Genomic DNA, 18,030 nt, shown 5'->3' with positions numbered 1-18,030 from the left:
TGCAATTATTTCTGCATCTTGGAACATCCAGCCTGCCTCCCCACTGGAGCCCCTAAGAAGAGGTGATAGAACCTGCTTGAATGCTGGCACTGGAAATGCAGTGGGCAACAGGAAGGACAGGAGCCCCATGGGCCTGCCCCACAGTCTAGGCAAATTAGCATCTGTACCTCATGTACTTGTCCCTACAGGTCTCCAGGAACTTTTCGATTTGGGTGGGAGTGATCCGGTCCAACTGGTACAACACACGGGGCTGGAGGGACAGAAACCAAGTGAGGGGTCAGGCTGCGGGACCCGAGCCCATGAGGGCACCAGAGCCCGTTGGGGAAGCCGAGCGTTACCTCTGTGGTGCCATTGTCATTGATGCCATATTTATCTCTGGTCTTCTTGATCTTCTCGGAAACGCCCTTGACGAAATTTTTTATTTCCTGAAAGATTACACAGCAAATATCAGTTGTGCATTTGTGGGGATTTGGATGGCAGTTTGTCTTACAAACTTCGGCAGTATGATGAGCCCGCCAGCCTCACGATGGTTCATGACACCCTCTCTGCCCGTTCCACACAGCCGCCCACACAGCCAGTGGGAGCCACGGCAGGAGAGGCTGACGCGCCCACCTTCTCCTCTGCTCTCCTGGCATACCTGTCGCCTGCATCCTCCCATCCTCCCAGCTTAGAATGGCTAGAACTTATAAACTCACGGTTTCTAAACAGGCTTATTTTTGAGGTTTCTTCTGAAGTTACTGTCAACTGAAGCACCAGCTAAGGCATAGCCTTGTAGATGCCATACACATTTCAAACACATGGTTTCGGCTTGCCTTCATTTCAAAGAAGACACTCCCGAATCCCTGCTTCTCTTTTTTTCTCTGACCCTCGCCTCTGCATCAACCCCACCCCTAGTCTTACTTGCCCTTCCCAACAATCAGGACTTGGTAAGGATTCCAGGAAACCAGGCTGGGAATGAAACATCAGGGTGTCTGTGGTCCCCTCTGCATTGCAGAGTAGCACTCTAGGCCCCAGATAGGGACTATATGGAGCAAGGAAGGTGACAAGGACAACATGTGGAGGAAGCACAGGGCAAGGCTAGAGGCCACAGACCTACACTTTCTCGTAATCACTCAAGGGGGTAAAACTTATCTGTTTTATAATTTGTGGTGTATCTCTGACACAGACAAGCCCTGTAGTCACCCCTGGAGCCAGGATCTAGAACCAGGATCCGCCAGCACTCAAGGAGGACTTACGGAGGAGGTGATGGGATTTAGAGAGCTACACCCATCAAAACCTTGCTCCCTGGGCCTCATGTGTCAAGCACTGTGGGACCGACTCTAAGAGTACTTCCCAGGTGAGTGGACAGCACACGCCATGCAGTGACAGCAGTCTTCCAGAGGCCGCTGTGACACAGGCCTGGTGGCTGGCCATCAGCCACTCTAGTTTGATCCAGGGGTGTTTTTTGAGAATACAGGAAAGAGTGGCTAGACTGCACTTCGCCTCAGTAGCCCCCATGGAAATGTATTTTCCCTCATTGAGTTTGGACAAATAACAGTGGCAGTGAGCTTAACCATCACTCTTGAATGCCAGTGCAGGTACCCAGCTGCTCTGTGTGGCTGGCTGAGGGCAGATCCAAACACGCAGGCAGTCCAAGGGTGGAGGGAATACCGTCATGGCTGCAAAGCTTTAGGAAGTCCTATTTCTTGATTCCAAAGCAGGCTTAGGGACCACAAGGAGAAGACCAACATAACCCACTACCCAAAGTCTACTCCATCTATATCACATAGCTGAAAATACCTGTTTTGTGTGAAATAAATATTTTAAAGCAGATGGAACCAGCAGCCTACTCTTGCAAAAATATAACCCTATGTGTATTCACGTAGAGCTTAAAACTTACCAGAACCCAGTTCTACCTTAACCTTGCAATAATAAGTCTCCTTAGCCGCCCACAGACCACCTAGCAAATCCTAGTTACTATGTTTCCTGAAAGCAAAAACCCTAATTCTTAATGTTCGTATTTTAAGTAGCCTTAACTTTTAATATACAAATGGTCCAAGGCTCATGGGCCGTTCCCAGCCAGCTGCTACCTGGCAGGGTGAGCCCTCCCCGTGAGGTGGCATTGCATCAACCCCATCACTCTAGAGCGGAGGGCACTGATGGGCTCAGGGAGGTCACAGGCTTGGCCAAGGTGGCAGGCCTCTCCCTGAAGTCAGATGCTTTCTCTGAAATCTGCTCTTGGGGCAAGGGGGTTCTGCAATGTCATCCTTGCCCACTGGTGATTTCTGTTTCCTTGGAGCTCAGCTAACCAAAGGGCTGCTTGAGGTCCATCATATTCTATCCCTTGCTCATGAACGTAGCTTTCTTGTGATGACTGCGTTTGTGGGCCAACTCTCTTCTTTCTCCTTGAGAAAGCGTGGAATATGTGAGGGGTACTGTGCCTTTCCACTGTCATTCGACACAGGAAAGGACTTTTATTAATTTACAAGATCTTAAAAGTTTTCTAGAAACTCTCCTTAAAAAAAAGCTCTCTGGGTTTACTTACTGATTGTGAGATGGAGACCACACTTTCAGGTAGTCAGTGACTGCAAACCAGAGAGGGGACCTAGACTGCAGGGGGCAGTGCGACAATCATTCCTGCATGGCTCTGCTCAACACAGGCACTCTTAGCTGCTGCCGCCTCATCTTCCCTCTGCATCATTCAGTGCAGAGCCTCTCTGACATTGGTGATTTCCTCCCTGAGCCTACGCATCTAGCTGTGGCTGTGTTCTTTAGGGCAAGCTGCTGATCGGCAGCTGGTCAAGGCTGCCCCACTGCTGGCTCAGCGAAACCACAGCAGGAGCCAAAGGCTGAGCAGACCCAGGGCATTTTCATCTGAGGAACTCTGCACACAGGAGTAAAAGAACACACATCTAAAACCATTCCTCAGCTTAGGGGAACTGGAAAGGAGGTCTTTCAGCTACCACCCAAACGGACATGCTTCCAGTGGCTTTGCTGAAAGGAACGATTTTCCTTACACAAAAGTTAGGGCGGATTTTCTCAAAGTTAGGTTTAAGAAAAAAAAAAAGCTCACTTTGTAGAAATGAAAACTGAAATAAGCTACTAAGAGTTCAGCTGCATCAACCCATGCATACTAAAAGGGACTCACAACATGGCAACTGGCAGGCAATTAATCACACTGTTAACCAGCAGTTACGGTCTCACACTCACTCCATAGCACATCTGCGAGCACAGGCAGCGGCCTCTGGCGGGCCTCAGCTCTGGCACAGGCTGGGGCTGGAGAACACATGAGGGGCTCAGACACATCTGTTCTGGCCCGTGATTTTGGACCTGAGTTCATTAGGCGGTGAGCCCCTAGAGGGTATAGACACATTTAGTCATCTTTGAGGCGTGTGACATGTATTGAGGGCTAGAAGGAGTGCTCACTGAGGAAGCACACACTGCGAGTCGGTGGGGGGGGGGGGGGCACTCGTTAAATCCTGTTAAAGGAAAGAAGGGAGCCAGAGTGATGAACAGGGAAGCCACGTGTGCCGGAAGTGGGGCGGAAGCCTGTCGAGTCTGGGGCTGGCCGACAGCCGCACTGCTGCAGACTTCACCCCTAATGCTCAGCATTCCCAGCATGCTCAGTGCAGTACCTCGTTATATTTCTCATAGCCTGTCTCAGTTAAGGTCTTTGAGGATAAACAAAAAAGTAAGTAAGTGAATATAATCATATATAAAAGCAAAATCACAATTCTAATGTGTTAAAAAAGAAGAGTAGGGCGCCTGGGTGGCTCAGTCGGTTAAAGCCTCTGCCTTCAGGGGCGCCTGGGTGGCTCAGTGGGTTAAGCCACTGCCTTCGGCTCAGGTCATGATCTCGGGGTCCTGGGATCGAGTCCCGCATCGGGCTCTCTGCTCAGCAGGGAGCCTGCTTTCCTCTCATTCTCTCTGCCTGCCTCTTTGCCTACTTGTGATCTCTGTCAAATAAATAAATAAAATCTTTAAAAAAAAAAAAAAAAGCCTCTGCCTTCAGCTCAGGTCATGATCCCAGGGTCCTGGGATCGAGTCCTGCATCAGGCTCTCTGCTCAGCAGGGAGCCTGCTTCCCTTCCTCTCTCTCTGCCTGCCTCTCTGCCTACTTGTGATCTCTGTCTGTCAAGTAAATAAATAAAATCTTTAAAAAAAAAAAAAAAAAAAAGAAGAGTAAGGGCGCTTGCGTGGTTCAGTGGGTTAAGCCTCTGCCTTCGACTCAGGTCATGATCTCAGGGTCCTGGGATCGAGCCCCAGGTCAGGCTCTGCTCAGTAGGGAGCCTGCTCCCCACCCTCCCGCCTGCCTCTCGGCCTACTCTGTGTGTCAAATAAATAAATAAAATCTTAAAAAAAAAAAAAAAAGGTAAGAAGACAAAACAAAAGGTACTCAGCCCAGCCATACTCTGGATTTTAAACTTATTAAAATCTGGAAGAGTCTCTTTTTCCCCTTTCCCACCTTAACATATAAAAAGAGTCAAGAGCTTCCTTAACTAAAACATTTAAGTTTCACTTTACTGCTGTCATTTCTGATATATTGAAAGGGATAGATTCCAGACAATCCTGTGCTGCATTTGAGTCACCAGTCGGTACACAAAGGCAACCATTTACTGGTTTTTGTATCCCTTTGCTTTTGATTGTAACCATGATTATAAACAGGAAGGAGCTGCCTGAGCAGGTCAGTGAAATTCAAAACAAAAAACCAACAAACTAAAAAAACCGTAAGAGGGGGGCGTCTGGGTGGCTCAGTGGGTTAAGCCTCTCTGCCTTTGGCTCAGGTCATGATCTCAGGGTCCTGAGATTGAGCCCCCCATCAGGCTCTCTGCTCAGCAGGGGGCCTGCTTCCCTCCTCTCTCCCTACTTGTGATCTCTCTCTCTGTGTCAAATAAATAAATAAAAATCTTTAAACAAACAAACAAACAAACAAACAAAAAATGTTAAGAGGCTATCATGGTAATAGCTCCCTGGAAGAAGGAGGCTGGCTAACTCAATAAACTTTGGATCCACACTATGGTAACAGGAAGAGCAATTTAAAACGTTACCACTGGGGCGCCTGGTCAGCTCAGTGGGTAGAGCAGGTGACTCTGGGTTCCAGCCAGCCCTGCGTTGGTGTGGAAATTACTTATAAATTAAATCTTTTTAAATTTTATTTATTTATTTATTTATTTATTTATTTATTTGATAGAGATAACAAGTAGGCAGAGAGGCAGGCAGAAAGAAAGAGGAAGGGAAGCAGGCTCCCTGCTGAGCAGAGAGCCCAATGCGGGGCTCTCTCCCAGGACCCTGGGATCATGACCTGAGCCGAAGGCAGAGGCTTTAACCCACTGAGCCACCCAGGCGCCCCACAAATTAAATCTTCGAAAAAGAAAAAGTAATCACCCCACTAGGAAAAAATCACTAGGGATTCACAATGACTGTGGAAAGAGCTGGTCCCTCAAGATGGGGAAGTAGATAAAGGGGTTGATAGGGACATGGTTAAAAAAAAATCAGTTCTCTAAAGGAGTATTTTTCTAGCAGGGAGACACTCAGGTGAGAGACATACACTAAGGACCTAACATAAATTCTTTATATGTTGGCTGGTGAAATTTTGCCTGGGCCAATCCTGAATTTTTTTTTTTTTAAATAAAATATTTATTTATTTGACAGAGAGATACAGAGCACAAGTAGGCAGAGCAGCAGGCAGAAGGAGAGGGAGAAGCAGGCTTCCTGCTGAGCAGGGTGCCCAATGCAGGGCTCAATCCCAGGACCCTGGGATCATGACCTGAGACAAAGGCAGATGGTTAATTGATTGAGTCATGCAGGCACCCCAATCCTGAAATTTTTAACAAAGAAATACTCTTAATGTCCTCCTCCCCAACCTGTGCCAACCATCTCTTGGTGATGGCCAAGCTGCACCGCCCCCCCGCCGGCAGCAGAACTCACCTGCAGAAAGCTGTCCTGGCAGCAGAGGAATTCAGTCTTCTTCATGATTGATTCAGTGGTCAGGACCAGTTCATTTTTACTTAGCGCAGGCTCACTCTGACACGGGAAGACTGCCTCGAGTATCGAAAGGAGACAGTGTGGTGTGTATGGGGGCAACCAAGGGTGGGGGGCAGTATTAAGTGAAGAATTTATAAGAGACAAAATGACTATTCTCAATGCAAGCTTTTACTAACCTGTGATTTTTTTCTTCTTTCAAAATGTATTTTACATTCTACCTTTAGTGTGAAGGTGACAAGAGAATAACCCCACTCCATCCCACACAAAGACTTACGGAATAGTGGGTATTGTTCCATTATTCCTCAATCTTCACCCCATTCCAGATTTGTATGAAAAATATGTATTGTTGTTTTAAAGGGGCACCTGGGTGGCTCAGTGGGTTAAAGCCTCTGCCTTCGGCTCAGGTCATGATCCCAGGGTCCTGGGATCGAGCCCCTCGTCGGGGTCTCTGCTCAGTGGGGAGCCTGCTTCCCCCCCACCTCTGCCTGCCTCTCTGCCTACTTGTGATCTCTCTCTGTCAAATAAATAAAATCTTTAAAAAATATATTGTTTAAAAAAAAAACCCGAACATTTCAGAAGTGAAAAATCCCATCCCTAAGCTTGTGGGATTTCCCCAAAGTTTTAATGGCTGCATATTACCCTAACACATGGGCAAATCACTATGTATCTGATCTATACTTTACTGGTGGTTGCCTTTACTATAAATGATGCTGGAAAAACACTCTTGACACATTTAGATCATTTCCGTAAGGCAAATTTCTGTAAGTGGAACTACTGGGTCAAAAGACACCCACATTTAAATTCAGATCACTATTGTCAACTACATTCTGAAAAGATTGTTCTAAATTATACCCCCAGTTAAAATATGTTTTAGTAAAAATTTAAAGTAAAGTTTCTTCTCAACACCCACGACTTTTAACACTGGAGTGTGTGTGACACACTGCACTAGACAGAGAGAAACCCAAAGCCCTCTTCTGTGCATTCAATCACTACCAGTGCTAGGCTTTGAAACTGAAAAAATATTTTCCCTTAATATTTGGGAAAATTAAGCAGAGCACACAAGAAGAAAAATACTAACCCAGTAGCTGGGTAGAATAACTGAGGCACTAACTGTGTGTGAAACTCCAGAGGACACCTGCATTCTAAGAACACATCCTCAGAAACATTCTAACCCCAGATATAATACTAAATCTTACTTTGATGTTGTCCAGAACTCTTTTGAACTCTAACGGTTCATCTTTTCCCTCCATAGCTGCAGGATCCAAGCCATCTCCCCCGTAAATGAACTGGATAATGTCACCCGTAGAGCTTCGGACAGTCAGATCATACTGTGAGCAAAGATCTTCAAGGGACTTGACAAGCCTTCTCTAAAGGAAAAGAAAGAGAGGAAACAAACCCTCAGTTGCTTTGAGAAGGCCAGTCACATGTACAGAGGATGGGATGTGCACACTAAGTTTCAAGGTTACTAGTACTTTCATCAGTTAAAACATTTTAACAGAAATCTTTTAGGGGTGCCTGGGTGGCTCAGTGGGTTAAGCCCCTGCCTTCAGCTCAAGTCATGATCTCAGGGTCCTGGGATGGAGCCCTGCATTGGGCTCTCTGTTCAGCGGGGAGTCTGCTTCCCTTCCTCTCTCTCTGCCTGCCTCTCTGCCTACTTGTGATCTCTCTACCTCTGTCAAATAAATAAATAAAATCTTTAAAACAAAACAAAACAAAACAAAAAAAACAAGCTCTAAGTGGCCCGACAGCCTGTGCAGGGGGATTTAGAATATGCTCCAACCTCACGCACCTTAGTGTACTTTTGAGTACATGCAATTTAAGCCCCATCACCCCCCCCAAAGGACTCTGCAAACACTAGCTGTTTTCCTAGGCTGTTTTGCCTTCCCTCTCTTTCTCCCTAAAGTATAAATTAATGCAACAGCTTTGCATTTCTAAACACAACTTAATCCAGGACCCCTGTGGACTTTAATATGAATTACAGAGGATCAGGTGCAGGCCCTCTTCTGGGACACAGGGGGAAGAAGAGAGAACAGGGACAGCATTGTGTCTGAACCAGCAGGCAGCAGCCATTTCTCAAATCTGCTTAGGGAGAACCTTCCACCAGCAGAGCACTCCAGCTAGCAATGGGATGGTGGCTCAGTGAATTAAAGAGAGCGAAATCTTCTTCCAGGCAACTTCAAAACAAAAATTCCTCATGCCAGAACAAATTTGTTCTAGGTTAACACAGCGCTCTGGGAAAGTCACACTTTCGACTTCAAAAAGGTAAAGTCAGAAAATAAAGTAAAAAGACATTGTGGCATAGTGGTGAAAAGCATTTTACAGTCTGTGGGTTTCCGACAAAAGCAGCACACTCCAAAATTGAAGGGCAATTTCCCACCCAAAGATAATGAGAAGGGAAGTAGATCGATGAGGATACGCACGTGCAGGAGAGTGTACGGACATAGCTGCCTACTGACTCGAGTCTGATCCCACCCTCAGCCTTATTTGCTTTGGCTCCCTCAGCCACATCCCTGCTTTATCAGTCCTGCGTCCCAGCCTGCAAAGGGCTGTGCTTCTCAAACTGGGGTCCACAGCGGGGAGAGAGGGGACACAAAGCCACAGTATGGGCATGGCCCACAACTGGGAGATTTAACTTCATCTGGTGTTATGAAGAAACAAAAATATTGAAAAAATGTAAAAGCAAACACAGATCATAGAGGACAGAACAGAAAATGATAATTAGAGAACGAAAAGAAATCCTCTGCTTGTGGTCTTGTGGAAGAACAAAGTTGGGATGTGTTCTCTCTCCTCTGCCATCCGGGGTATTTTTTACCGCGGCTGGAGAAGCGCAGGCGTTGCGAAACCCTCTAGTTTCATTCTGGCCCCCTAAGCCTATTATCCTGGAACTGTGCAAACAATGGAGAGAGAGCCATCCCTCCAAGTGGCCAAGGCCTCTGCCGGCACTGGAGTAAGTTCTCGGCGTCAGTTAAAATTATCCTAATAATGGGTTACACAAATAGTTGCCATGTGAGAAGCAGAGTCCTCTCAGTGATTGGGAGGTACTATCATCCCCATCTTCATGTATTAGGACACAGAGGCCCAGTGCGGCTCAATGCTGTGTCCCCGGATGCACTTCCAGTATGTTCTCTGCAGAGCTTTGGCGTGTGTGGTTCTGGCCTGATCTGGTTCCCTCGAGGTACACGGATGAAGGGAACACATTACCTTGTTAGGCTATTTATTACTATGGCACCTGAATTTCTCAAGTTTTCCTTTTTAATTCTAGGACTCAATAAATTACAGCTCATGTACAAAACATGTAAACACTCAGCAGTCAAAATCCTTAGAACCCTGTACTGCTCGGCCGCAAATGGCCTACATTTCTTTGAATTACCTGCATGTACCCTGTTTCAGCGGTCTTTACGGCTGTGTCAACGAGACCTTCCCGGCCAGCCATTGTGTGGAAGAAAAACTCAGTTGGAGTCAAACCGGAATAAAAGCTATTAGCCACAAAGCCTTTGGCAGCTGGGAGCTAGAGAGAGGCGGTGGGGGTGGTGGGGGGAAGAGAAGAAGAATCAGACAAAAAAACCTTCAAGGTCCACAACTTTAAAACCTATTCAAATCACAAAATGCCCCACGTTTAGACTATAAATACCCAGTCAGTGCACTCTTATGAAGGGGGAGACTTTATAAGCGCTTTCCTAAAGGAGGAATAGCTTGGCGTTAACTATCCTTTCTAGAGGCAAGCAAGGGTGAGGTCCCAGTCAGGGCTGATGCTGGTGCCAGTGGCAGGCAAGTGGACCAAGTGAAGTTGGGATGCCCCCAGCCTCTCCTCCAAACTCGTCAGGCTCCCTTAGAACTCTGAGCTTGACATGCACAGCAGGCACCATTCCAATGACCACATGGCTGTCTAACTTCTAGTGAATTCTGATCTTGGGCAGAGACCCTGAAATGTTCCTGGGGCTGTTTGGATACAGATAGTACCTATACACTCTTAGGACAGCAGTCCTGTCTCCCCAGGAGGGGCTGGACAGAAACCCTGCAGTCCCATGGGACAGGAACAGCTGGGGCATCTACGCTTTAATGGGAGTAAGAGCTGACTCCAAATACAGAATCTGAGTAACTAAATCTACTCTAAGTTCTTCAACTAGATTTAATAGTTGTCTGCCCCTGAGTTCCAGAAAAAGCCCAGCATAGATTTGTCTATCTCTGCTTATATCAGCACTCAAACCACAAAGCCAATGGAACCAAGAGGTCATTTAAAAACTGAGCTTGAGGGGCACCTGGGTGGCTCAGTCAGTTAGTATCTGCCTCTTAATTTTGGCTTAGGTCATGATCTCCGTTCAGGTCATGATCTCAGGTGTGAGATCGAGCCCTGTGTCAGGCTCTGTGCTGGGGGTAGAGCCTGCTTAAGATTCTCTTTCTCCTTCTGCCGCTCTCCCTCTGCTCACACGCACAAGCATGGGCTTGCTCTCTCTCAAAAATAAATAAACCAAAAAACTGAGTTTGAGAACTCAAGAGGAGAATCTGGAATTTGCTGGCTGTTTTGGTGTGGTTCCTATCATCACTATTTTAAAATCACCATACTTTGATGTCATTGCCCCCCAAATAAGCATACAGATTGATCATGCATGAGGTAACTTTATATTCTGACTACTGAATGTAAGCTCGATAGGACCCTGAAATCTTCCTCCTTGGAGAGAAAACAGGAGTGGGTGTCGATCTTCCAGTTTTATAACTTCGAGTCTTACAAGGCTCCTACATGACTCTGCTGGGAATGAAGAGGGTAAGCAGCCCTGGCCTCACAACCCTTCCTCTAGGGGCTCCTCGGCTGGTGGCACGTGCTTCCGTTCCTCTCCTGTGCCATCGGTTGCCCTTCAAAGTTCTGCCGGAGCCGCTACACTTACCTTTGAGTGCTTTTCAAAGTGAGGCAAGGACCTGTTTTCAAAGCCATCTGGCACTCGAGAGCCACTGATGGCCTGTTGTCCCACACAGGCAATCATCTGTGATATGTTAATGAAAGAACCTGGGAAAACAGGTCAGGAATATAATACTCGTTTACCAAAATCACATTAACTGAAGCATGAGCAGATCTGTGGGATAAAACAGGACCATGACATAGCAGGCTCCCAGTCTAGGGACAGTAAGAGCCAGAATGAGAATAGTACAAGGTAGAGCCCTCGGTAACAGAACAAAAGCAGAAGGAGGGTGGGCAGAGCTCAGCAGGGAGTTAGCACTTTGGGACTGGAGGAAAGACTTGTAGGTGAGGCTGCAACCGGGCTGAACTGTGGCAGGACACCACGATTTGGACATGAAAAGGATGAGGAGAGGAATTCCAAAGTAAGTGGAAGAGTGGGAAGGAAAGACACAGGAATAGGAAAGTGGGGGGCATATATGTGTACCGGGAGCAGGAAGTAGAATACTGAGGGGAAAGACAGCAAAGTTGGCCTTTATTCTGCTAAAAAATTTTAAAGAAATAAAAGCATGGAGTTTTTGAATCTGAGTGCAGTACCATGAAACCTAACGCAGGTTCTAAATAACTATGAAATTTAAGTGTTTTGCTATTGCATTAAATATATTAGTTCAGAAAGGTTATTTTTTTTTTAAATAAGATCAAGTTGGCTTAAAGCATCTTTGCGCTCTTAAATCAACACGTATTATACAAGTTCCTCCAGAGGAGTTAAATTACTGCAGTGCACACAATTCTCTTTCTGTACATGTGATTTAAAAAGCTATCCCCTTATAAACGGAAGGTCTGAAGTTGTCATGCATACATTTGCTGGCACAACCCCGGCCAGCCCATCCAGAGAGAGTATGATGGCCGCGGCAGCCCGAGATGCACTCACCTTTGGAGCCGCACAGAGCCATGGTGAGCGGGCTGTTGCTCTTGTCCAGTTCCCGGAGGCAGGCGCTGCCGGCGTGGTCTCGGATCACAGACAGCTCCTTCAGGATCAGAGCCTGGTGGGTGGGGGAAGAGAGGTGCATGGGGGCTCTGCCGACTACCAACATTCAATCTGACATTTAAGGGAATTTGAAAAAATTTAAGCCAGAGGTCGTATTTCCAAGTAGGGTTTCTGAGCCTTTGAAGACCAAAATGCCTTATCTATAAAGACCCACATCTTCCACAAGGTTCTAAAATCAGTGCTTAAGGTAAAACTGATAAGTAACAAAACCCTGAAAAATCCTTATTTTTTAAATCCTTTAAATGGCCCATAAGGTAGAATGCGAATGGCCCTGTACATAGCGAGCGCCCTACAGTACAATATGTCTGTATGTATTTTACTGTATGCATCCACATCCACTTAAATAAACATACGAAGTATACGCTAACGTGTAGCATATAGTGAAAGAGAACTGCTTGTACTATTTATAAAATTTACCTCTTGTTTTTTACTTTCCAAGCACAAATGTGAATTCCCACAAGTGTGTGGTAAGGTGTCTCTACAAGAATATTCTAGTCTTTGAGCTCAGGTTGTCCTTCATCAACTCACAGTTTAGGGTGCTGAATCAGTGAGGAGTCAGGTTCCATGAAAGCCAAGTGCTGCTGAAGGCCCAAGTTACAAGTCAGTGAGAAACCTGTGTGTCTCTCTCAGGACTCAGTGAGATTAAGAAGGAGCTAATGGTGAATAGGGCCTACAACTCTTCTTTCTTCCTAGTTCACAAGAAATTCCTTCCATCAGAAAATTTCTTACTGTTTATCTGTTCTCACACACTTAGGTGAGTTAAAAGCCCTTAGCCAGGGGCTATAGGAGAGGCAGAAGAGAGCCAGGCAAAATCCCGGTGCAGTCAGACTGCTGATACTGGCTGCCTGAGAGAGAATGTAGGGCTCACAGAGGCTGGTGGTTGTTCTAATTCTGACACCTGCTGGTCAAATTCTCAGCTAACCTAGTTTCAGAGGGGACAGGGGTAGGAGATAGGCATGTGACTCTCAGACATGAATTTTCCCTCTTCTGTGTCCAAGTCTCTTTCGAAGTACATCTGTTGCTTTTTATTTTCTTTTCTGAAGATTTAATGCTTAAGTAATCTCTACACCCAATGTGGGGCTCAAACCTACAACCCAGAGATCAGGAGTCGTGTGCTCTACCCACTGAACCAGCCAGAAGTCCCATCAGACCATTCATTTAAAGAGCTATGGTTGCCAGTCTCTACTGGAAAGATGCTAGAAACAGAAAGGGCAGAAGCACTGGAGTACCAGTTACAGCAGGGGTCTAAGTGTAACGCTGGGGCAAGAGCGGCTCCATGTGGTCAGAGTGAGCTGATGGCCCCACTGAGGACTGAGATAGCCGCAGGGGTATAAAGGATCTAGTTGAGAGTCCTCCCCTCATTAAATGAATGAGCACACACCCAAGGAGCAGAGAGCTGACCTGGGGCTAAAGCCATACCGTGCTGACGTCCCCCTCCCCTCTGCTACCAATTCTTCGGGCCCGCAGCACAGGCCCACGAGGACCACGTGGCTAACCCAGAAGAAGAGCCCGACGCACCTCCAGAGTCTCCTCAGCGGTGCAGCCGGGCTGCTGCTGCAGCTTGCCAGTGTTCAGGGCTTCGATGTACTCGTCACATTTCTTATAGCCAGCATTCAGCAACTCATACTTGGCCTTCAGTAGTCCCTGACCAGGTGTGACGTCACCAATCCCAATGGAGAATCCACGGTTGGCTGCAGAACAGTTGGCAGGTGGAATAGAAAGAGAGGGCCATGAATGGTCATCAACCTACTACATGGAAACAAGTTTACACCTTCAAAGAAGGTGTCATGATCTAATTAAATAAAAATGTATCATGGCAGTCCCTTGCAAGTTACGTAAAAATGACCAAGACTCACTGAATCCTGTCAGAGACCTTACAACCCAGCGGGGGGCAAGTCCTGTCCCCAACTAATTACAATATAAAGGAGACCAAAACACTAAAAAGCAGCCAGAGAAAGCCAGCAATGGAAAGTGAGCCATGTGACTTCTGGTTCTAAGACACCATCTTAGAGAACTTTCTGCCCACACCCCCGGGCTTCCTTCTTCAGAAATCATTTCAAAACACAGAAAAACCCCATCCTCGAGGGAACTATGCCCCACCAATGACTTAACCTAAGATACATAGAAATGGGTGGATGAGAGGCACCTGGCTTAGCAGTGTGGGGAAGGGATGCCTAAGAGTGGCTGTGGATCTGAGGACCCATGAGACTGGGAAGGCTCAGAAACTATAGCACCAGCTTCTGTAGATGCTGGAGATAATATAAGGGTTGGAAGCAAGGAAACCTGGTGGAAAATCAGTATTTTCCTATGGGAGATGGAAGTTCGCTAATGGAATTAGAGAACTCTGGACTGGGGGATAGTAGGTGCAAAAAGATAGGAACAACTGGGGAGCAGGGCATGAGGGACAGTATATTTCATGGCTGTGATCCCTTGGACCCTTTTCCTGCCTGGCTCCCAGAATCCTGGCAAGCAGTTCGCAACCACTGGGCCACAGGCAGTGGGGAGGGGAGACTGAGATTGGAAGATATGTTCCTGGAGAAAACAAGCCTCCCTAGAGAAAAGCATTACTGATAGGGACATTTGGCAGTTCCTCAATAAAAATGTTGGCTTGCAGCTCAATCAAGGAACAAAGAAGCCCATCAATTAACAGACTCCATTTCTAATCAGTGTTTGGTGCCTTATTCCTAAAATTATGAATGGATAGTCAGGGACCACCAGATGTTTGAGGAAAGTCTTCAACATGAATGACTGAAGACAACAAAGGCACAGAAAAATGAAACTATTAAGAAAATTAGGGGGCAGGGCACCTGGGTGGCTCAGTGGGTTAAGCCTCTGCCTTCGGCTCATGTCATGATCCCAGAGTCCTGGGATCGAGGCCTGAATCAGGCTCTCTGCTCAGCAGGGAGCCTGCTTCCCTTCCTCTCTCTCTGCCTGCCTCTCTGCCTACCTGTGATCTCTGCCTGTCAAATTAAATTAAAAAAAAAAAAAAAAAAGAAAGAAAATTAGGGGGCAAATCAAACTATGATAAATACTGTGTCTGATAGAGAAGATATATCTAGAGATCAGTAACAGGTAGCCAAGGGGTGCCTGGGTGGCTCAGTGGGTTGAGCCTCTGTCTTCAGCTCAGGTCATGATCTCAGGGTCCTGGGATCAAGCCCTGCATCAGGCTCTCTGCTCTGCAGGAAGCCTGCTTCCTCCTCTCTCTCTCTGCCTTCCTCTCTGCCTACTTGTGATCTCTGTCTGTCAAAAAAATAAATAAAAATTAAAAACAAACAAATGAACAAAAACAGGTAGCCAAAAACAAAACGAAACAAACAAAAAAAAACCCCCAAAAAACAAACAAACAAAAAAACCCAAACAACACAAAACCCTGAAAAGCAAAAAGTTTACCTGCAAATGAGAACAATGGAAAATATGGTTGGAAGCTAAATAAATGCAGTTAAAATAAAAAAAAATCAATAGAACAATTCATTTTACAAGATAAAAGGAAGGCCGCCTGGGTGGCTCAGATGGTTAAGTGTCTGATGCCTTTGGCTAAGGTCATGGTGTCAGGGTCTAGGGATCGAGCCCCATGTCGGGCTCCTGGCTTAGCGGGGAGTTTGCTTCTCCCACTCCCTCTCCCCCTACTCCTGCTCTCTCTGTCTCAAATGAATAAATAAAATCTTTAAAAAAAAAAAAAAGATAAAAAGAATCCAGAAACGAAGAGATAGACAAGAAAGAAGGTAAGGGAATATCAGACAGCCCATCTAGATGTTCTACTTATGCAATGACTAGGAACTACAGAAAGAAAGAGCAAAGATAATTAAGGTGAGAAAATTACCAACAGTAGTAACAAAAACCCAAAAACCAAACCAAACCAAACACAGGAAAATTTCCACAACTGAAAGACACATGGTGGCAGATTAAGAGAGCTCACAGAGTGCCCAGCACCATAAATGAAAAAAGATCCATACCAAGGGTCTACCACTGTGAACTTTCAGAATGCCAAGAACAGGACTCTCAAAATTTCCAGAATGAAAAGACAGATACAACAATGTGAAAATAAGAACAGAAACCCATTTTAATGCAGTTCTGAAGGCTAGAGTAGAGCAGGACCTTCAAAATTCCAAGGAAAGATAGAATTCAATCCAGAGCTCTATACCCAGCCAGAGAAATGATCAAGTGTAGGAGCTGAATAAAAATGCTTTGGGGCATGTAAAAATCTGGACCTAGGGCCTGCTCAAAGCCCAAGCAAACAAAGGAAACAGACCAGTGCAAGGAGAGAAGGAAAGATGAGGGCCTGGCAGAGACGAGTCAAGAGGGCCCAGTGGGCTGTGGTCGGAGTGCAGACATCTGAGAAGCAGCCCGTGAAGGGCCCTTGGTCTAACAACCCTGTCTGATGGGCAACAGAGACCTATGGCATATGTGAGACAAGAACTCAAGAGCAAATTCAAATCTGAACCAAACTGGTCAGTACTGAGCTAATTTTGTGGAGTTAAGTCACAAATGATTTAGCTGGTAGTAAGTCTCCTTTAGGGTGCACAGGTATGAGCGTGGTGTGTGTGGGTGGGGGGAGTCAAAGGTAAAAGAAGGAAACAGCACAGAGCCCCTAAAACCTCAGCAAGTACAGCAATAAAACGAGGATGGCGAGATACTCACAGAGGTAGACAGGAGCCAGCCTGGCAAGCCGTGACATCGCATCGGCCGCTTCGTTCTGCCCCCAGTCTCGCAGCAAAATGTAGAAAATGTTGTTCTTAGATCCGGACCCCAGCGTTCCCTTGTCCATGCTGCCACTCATCAATTCACTGTTCTGGATAGTAACGTCTGCAAGGACAATGATGACCATGCACTTAAATGAACAATTACTACTTAGCCTCGTTCTAAAACAACATGAGGCAGTTGAGAAAATACCTTCCCATATTGAAAACTAAAGCAGAGCAAATAAAAATTCTCTTAAAAATGTTTGAGGAGAAAAAAGAGACATCTAAGGACTTTTGAAAAGCATGAAAAGTCCAGTTAGTTACTTTACAATCCTAACTCTGCAATGTACTATTTGACCCTCATTTTCAACTATGAGCTGAGAATGAAAGTATCGACCACATCATCTTCATGTCACAGGAATATTTTGAGCATCTGATGAAATTATATGCAGTATGATACTCTATAAACTAAAAAGCATGTTGTTATTCACACAAGAGAATGAAAACCAATGGCACCTGGAAGAGCCTATACCACAAAATGAAATTCACATCTAGGCAGAAACAAAACACAGTCTAAAACAAGAAGCCAAAAACACCTAAAAGGCTAGAGAGTGTATTTTCAAAGTTAATGGTTATAAACTGAGAAAAATCGGTGCCCTTCCAAACATTTACTCATGACAAAACAGTACAAGTCTTGACCTTCAGAGACTCTGCAGTTCAGTTCTTCAGTACAGAGTCCTGGGGATCTACTCCTTGTCACAGGCCTGGCTAACAAAGCCCATTCAAAGTCAGTGTCATTCAGAGTAGTCTGCTGGGGAACTGCTTGCTAAAAGTCCGAGGGGAAGCAAAGGAGCTAGTGGCACAAACCAAACACCAGCTGAATGGCATTGGTCTGTGGACCATACTTTGGGGTGAATTAGTCTAGATGACTCGGATGATTTAACATTTAAATTCTCTCATGGTTGGGCGCCTGGGTGGCTCAGTCAGTTCAGCGTCTGCCTTTGACTCAGGTCATGGTCCCAAGGTCCTGGGATTGAGTCCTGCGTTGGGGCTCCCTGCTCAGTGGGGACCCTACTTCTCCCTCTGCCTGCTGCTCCCCTTGCTGTCAGAGACCTTATTCTCTCTCTCAAATACATAAATAAACAGATAAGTAAATATCTTGGAAAAAACTTCTCTCATGGTTAAACCTGATCTTCACGTTATAAAAAACCAATGACCAGGAAGCAGTAAAAAAAAACAGTCTTATTAGTTATACTTTAAGACAATGAGCACATTTTTGGACGTTAAAATGATAAATTATATGCCTTAAATAATGAGACTCCTGCTGATAGAAAAAAAAAAGTAGGGGCAGAATAAAAGAAATTACATGAATTTAAAGAAACTAGTCCCTAAAACACATCTGGACTCTGGAGAAGAACATTCTAATCACTGGACCACAGATCTACATGA

The 18,030-nt window shown here is 45.8% G+C and overlaps 1 protein-coding gene across 2 annotated transcripts in view; it reads right to left on the bottom strand.

The window, feature by feature from the left end:
• POLR3A (RNA polymerase III subunit A) overlaps positions 1-18,030 on the bottom strand; it is a 49,895-nt gene that overhangs the window by 9,034 nt on the left and 22,831 nt on the right. Inside the window, exons 15-24 of one of the 2 annotated variants that reach the window (XM_080822441.1) lie at positions 16,541-16,705; positions 13,421-13,593; positions 11,786-11,897; positions 10,847-10,965; positions 9,334-9,471; positions 7,160-7,330; positions 5,907-6,020; positions 3,615-3,650; positions 339-425; positions 168-250 (exon numbers count right to left, since the gene is read on the bottom strand). In XM_080822441.1, coding sequence (XP_080678567.1) covers positions 168-250; positions 339-425; positions 3,615-3,650; positions 5,907-6,020; positions 7,160-7,330; positions 9,334-9,471; positions 10,847-10,965; positions 11,786-11,897; positions 13,421-13,593; positions 16,541-16,705 — 1,198 coding nt within the window. The remainder of the gene's footprint in view (positions 1-167; positions 251-338; positions 426-3,614; positions 3,651-5,906; positions 6,021-7,159; positions 7,331-9,333; positions 9,472-10,846; positions 10,966-11,785; positions 11,898-13,420; positions 13,594-16,540; positions 16,706-18,030) is intronic. The other variant, XM_080822442.1, reaches the window with a different exon arrangement.

Source organism: Martes martes (genome assembly GCF_963455335.1).
Source record: "Martes martes genome assembly, chromosome: 14".
NCBI classification, from domain to species: domain Eukaryota; kingdom Metazoa; phylum Chordata; class Mammalia; order Carnivora; family Mustelidae; genus Martes; species Martes martes.
The sequence above is the reverse complement of the archived record's forward strand: the minus strand, read 5'-3'. Positions and strand labels throughout refer to the sequence as shown.